We start from the raw sequence: 4,614 nt of genomic DNA, 5'->3' as shown, positions 1-4,614 counted from the left end.
GCAGTGAATCAGGGCTAAGAGTCATGGAAATGACCTTGGTCTTCCTCTCCAGCTCTTCCGAGGGGAAAGACTAAACTCAGTGACACCAGTTTGAAAAGAAGAAAATCCCACCAATGGGAGTAGAGTAGGCCAATTTTCAATTCCCAATAAGCCCTGCCTGACTGGTTTGGGGTAGGCAGGCAGTGGGGGAGGCCCTTCCGCACCCTCACCTGAGTTCTGTGAGCCTCCAGAGGTTCCTTCTGATTCTTTTCCTTAGGCAGAGTTTCTGGAGAACCTCGAGGGACACAGTGTTAACTCTCCTCTCCAGCAGTAAGGTCAGGAGGGTGGGTGTGGGAGAGATGGCCCAGCTGAGTCCAGAGCAAGAGCAGGGTAGTGGCTAGAGCCTCTGGCAACACTGGGTTAAGACCATTGTCAAGGGCCCCAAAGAATTAAGTAGGGCTGGAGTATACCATGCTCTGAATCCCTGCTTCTGTAATGATTCTGATACTTATAATTTGCAACGAACCAGATTAACTTAGCCCCAAGCAGTTGGAATTAATAAAGTTTCCAGTAGATGTTCACGTTCCATTTGAATTCTAGCTCCTGTGAACTCCCCAGTTAATCCCTATGTAATGTCTCTCCAAAAATCTTTGTTCTCAATTTCCCATCCACCTTCTACACTCAGGAAGCTAATCTTTGCCAAATAGCAACCCAAATGAAGAGGACCCCAGCTTCTCTTCGATTGTTCTTTGTGGACCCCTTTACCCTCCCTGAGCCGAATCTCCTTCATGCTGGGCGCTGTAAGCAGGAACCAGAATCCCCTTCTGCCTGGAGGGAATGGAGGAGAGTGGGGAGGGGACATGCTATTTGGCCCACAAGGAAATTACAGCGTCTGACCTCACTCCCTTGCTCACCTCCTACTCCTCTACAGGGCTCCTGGTATTGTGACGCCAGGGCACAGGTGGGGACTAGGGAAGGGAAACCACAAATTCTACCTCTGCACCCTGGCTGTGGGCTGAGCACTGGGCATATTAGGTGCTCAGTTAACTGAAACCAGAGGACATTTTGGGATATGACACAGAGCACAGCAACCTGTGAGCAATGGCTGTGAGGTATAGTGCAATGGAGTGCCCACCCAGTTGTCCTCCGTGTCCACAAGGATGTCTGTGGAATCTGATCTCCCCCTAGACCGAGGTCCAGACATGCCTGACTTCCTTTGGCATGGTAAAAAGATCAGGGGCCCCAGGGCCTAGTGACCACCAGCAAGGCGAGGCCCTCAGCGCTGGGGAGCCCTGCCCACTAGGTTGTGTCTGGACTGCTCAGTGGGAAGGGGGATGTCAGTCATGGCCCTCCCTGCTCTGTGGGAGGGGCAGGGCTGGCAGTCATTTCCCTCCCTCTGCATCAGCACCGACACTCTTCTGGCAACCAGTCTTTATTCGTTTTTTAAAAAAGGAAATCCAAATAAGTTAGCAAAAAAAAAAAAAAAAAAAATACAAAACAATGGCAAAACCACACGATGCTTAGTTAACAAAAGAAATCACCCCAAGAGCCCCCAACCCCCTTTCCCTGCCTGTCCCCAGCAACTTCAGCACAGGAGACCTTGGTCAGATGGCAGCTTTACAAACAACACACAAAACAAAACAAAACAGGACATAAAACCACTGGAAGGTTCCCAATATTCACTGCAAAAGCTTGGCCCCCCCAGGGACTTGGGAACAGAGGATTGTTCCTCTCCCTTTCTTCTCTCTCAATTCAGGGCAGGCCCAGCCCAGCCACTGGCATCGGGAAGAGACCAGAACAGGAGACGTGCACAGCTTGTCCAGGTCAGGACACTGCCTTTGTCTCTCAAACGGTTTCATTTGGGGGCTGGAATTAGAGGCTGCGTTATGATAAAAAGGAAGCTCCTGAGTTTGCCCCCTGAGCTGAGGCATACACGAGGGGGTGCTCTGGTCCCCTGCTTTACCTCCCTGGAAAGGGGATGCCCTCTCCTCCAAGGAGGCAGCTGAATGAGGGCATCCATTCCCTTGCTGGGGGGTGGGTTAACCTTACATGGATGAGGAAGGGGATAGTCTGGCCTACGGCACCCCAGAACTGGCTTCCTAGCATCAGGGTGCCCTGGCTTAGGAGGCCCCTGCTGTAGAAGCAGTGGCATCTGTGGCCAGCTTGGGGGGCTCACAAGGATGCCCGGTCTGGCAGACAGTCTCAGTTGGGCATGGTTTCATCTGGGAAGGCCACAGACACATCTTCCACTGTGATGCTGTCCACGATGGAGGTGAGGGAGTGCAGGTTGTGGGCATCTGTAGGGTCAGCCGTGAGCAGATGATCTGTAAGGGGAGGTGGGAGGGTGGTAACTGAATGAGGAGTGGGGGTTCTTGAGGCCCAGAATGGGGGAATGGGGGATGGGACACTTGGGGTGACACAAGTTTTTCAGGACAGATGGGTGACAAAGCTCGGGAGTTCTACTCCCTAGTCCCCGCCTTTCCCCACGCTGTGTGTGTGTGTGTGTGTGTGTGTGTGTGTGTGTGTGTGTATGTGTGTGTGTGTGTGTGCGCGCGCACTCCTGAAATCCCCTAGTGAGGTAGGATTTGGAAGCAGCCACTCCAGTTGGAGCAGGATGGAGCTCCTCAGAGACTGGACCTGCCCTTTGCTGGGCCCAGTTTTGTAGCACTGACTCAGCACTTCGCAGGGACCCCTGGGGCGGGGACATTGTCCTCTCTGTGGAGAAGGTCAGCCACCAGGCGCCAGCTGGGGAGCTGCAGGAGCCACCATCACTCCTTTGCTGGTCAAGACTACAGGGGCACACAGAACCTCCCAGCCCACCCTTTAGGCCCTGGAGTCCGTAGGTCTCTGCAGAGACCCAAGGAAGAGGACCAGAGCAAGGAATAAGGTAAGAGGGGCGAACCTGGCCCAGGGAGGGACTGAGGGATTGGAGCCAAGTTTGCCCTCACTTACCCCCAGGGTTGGTGCCGAACTCCAGTGCGCTGCCCCACTCTGGACTGCAGGAGGCGCTGTGAGAGCTGCATTCACTGGGCACCTGCAAGACAGGGCGAAGGCCCAAGGTCGGGGCACAGCCATTCTTTGATGTGTCTCTCTGCCTAGTCCCGGTGGGCAGGAGCACCTGTGGTGGGGTCAGAAGGTGGGCCACAGGCTGTGGCCTTCCAGTGTAGGCCATCCCCAACCCTGGAATCCTTGCAGCCAGCTAGCTCCTCCACTCCCCAAAGGCCCTGCTTCCAGGCCTTCCTGGCCTCCACCCTGGGTGGTGGTTCTGCCCTCAGAGGACACCAGCTTAAAGGGGTCCCTGGTTCTCCTCACCCCGGGGATAAGCGTGATGGGAACAGACTGGCCCACTGAGAGTCACTCTGCACAGGCCTGCTGGAGTTCGGTGAGACTGAGTGGGTTTTCTCTCTGCTCAGCCACACCCAGGATGGGGCTGGGACCGGGGGCAAGGCAGTCTTCGCTGGCGAACTTGGCCTGGCCTTTTAGGCTCTGACTCAGGCACTGGGGTTAATCCTCACCCTCACCCGGGCTGGCTGTGGCCTTGCTCCCGATCCTTCCTTTAGTCCTGTGCCCCCCACTCCCAGCCCTTCTGTGTACTTCCTCCCCACGGCCTTCATCTCGTTGGGAAAGCACACAGGACACAGGAGGTCAGCTGGACAGCCCAGCTCTGATCAGGGAAGGGCTCCTGCAGCCCCCAGTCCTGTCCGGCACCTGCTTCAACCCTCTGAGCCCCCGTCGGGGTCTTGAGGCTGTCCAGGTGCCTCCCTCTGGCCCCCTCCCCCTGGGGCAGGAGGGTGAGATGGCCACTTACCCCCGGTTGGGGCCCGCCCCCGCGCCGGTAGCGGAGGTCTCGCTCCTCCTGGTTGAGGGAGCTGAGCAGCGCCTGCAGGCGCTCGATGTACTGGATGGCGCTGCGCAGGATCTCCACCTTGGGCAGCCGCTGGTTGGGGTTGAGCAGGGTGCTCCTCTTCAGGGCCTCGAAGGCCTCGTTCACCTTCTTGAGCCTGCGCTTCTCCCTCAGCGTGGCCGCCCGCCGCCGGTCCACGGACACCGACTTCCTCTTACACACCTTACATGCCCACGGCAGGCACTGGCCGGGGCAGTGTTCGGGGGTCCCCAGCCCCTTGTCCTCGAGAGGCCCTCGGGCCTCGGGGCTCAGGCTGAGCTCTGTCCGCTCGTAGCCTGGTGGCTCGAAGCCCTGGAGGTGGCCAGGCAGGTAGTTTTCCCCGTCATAGAAGCGGGGTTCCTGGTAGAAATAGGGGGATGTCTCATACAGCTCCATGGGGTCGGAAAAGGCTTGTTCCTGCCACCAGCCCCCAAGCTCCTGCAGCCCCTCACGCCAACTGCTGGGTGCCATTTAAACCCTCCCCGCTGGCATGGAACCAGAGATAAATATAGCCAACGCCACAGAAACCTGAGCCCCCTCTAAGCTGTTGCTGCACATCAAGACGTTTACAGTGGATTACATGTGATTCCCCTTCCCTCTCCCCACGGCCCCCACCCCACCCAGCCAGCCTGCCCCTGGCCCAGGCGGGCTCCTGTGCACGGGTTGGGAGGCCGTCGGGTGTAATTTGATTAGTTTTCATTTCTCAGCAGCCCCGGTGGGGCAAGGGGCGCTGGAGGAGGACACATTCCCCT

At 57.1% G+C, this 4,614-nt stretch overlaps 1 protein-coding gene across 1 annotated transcript; it reads right to left on the bottom strand.

Moving 5' to 3' along the window:
* Positions 1-292: 292 nt before the first annotated feature.
* On the bottom strand, positions 293-4,326 carry MYOG (myogenin). The gene is made up of 3 exons (XM_003938300.4): positions 3,788-4,326; positions 2,932-3,013; positions 293-2,303 (listed from the first exon to the last, which is right to left on the bottom strand). Exons 1-3 carry the CDS (start codon positions 4,256-4,258, stop codon positions 2,182-2,184), a joined length of 675 nt encoding a protein of 224 aa, XP_003938349.1. The 5' UTR covers positions 4,259-4,326; the 3' UTR covers positions 293-2,181.
* Between the last annotated feature and the right edge of the window lie 288 nt (positions 4,327-4,614).

This window comes from Saimiri boliviensis, chromosome 14 (assembly GCF_048565385.1).
Source record: "Saimiri boliviensis isolate mSaiBol1 chromosome 14, mSaiBol1.pri, whole genome shotgun sequence".
Classification (NCBI taxonomy): domain Eukaryota; kingdom Metazoa; phylum Chordata; class Mammalia; order Primates; family Cebidae; genus Saimiri; species Saimiri boliviensis.
This window is presented reverse-complemented; position numbering and strand designations above follow the sequence as displayed.

Coding starts and splice junctions, on each gene's coding strand:
- MYOG (XM_003938300.4), bottom strand. CDS start 4,258: ATGGAGCTGTATGAGACATCCCCCTATTTCTACCAGGAACCCCGCTTC. Junction 3,014..3,787: donor GGGGCGGGCCCCAACCGGGG/GTAAGTGGCCAT, acceptor CCTGTCTTGCAG/GTGCCCAGTGAATGCAGCTC. Junction 2,304..2,931: donor GTTCGGCACCAACCCTGGGG/GTAAGTGAGGGC, acceptor CTCCCCTTACAG/ATCATCTGCTCACGGCTGAC.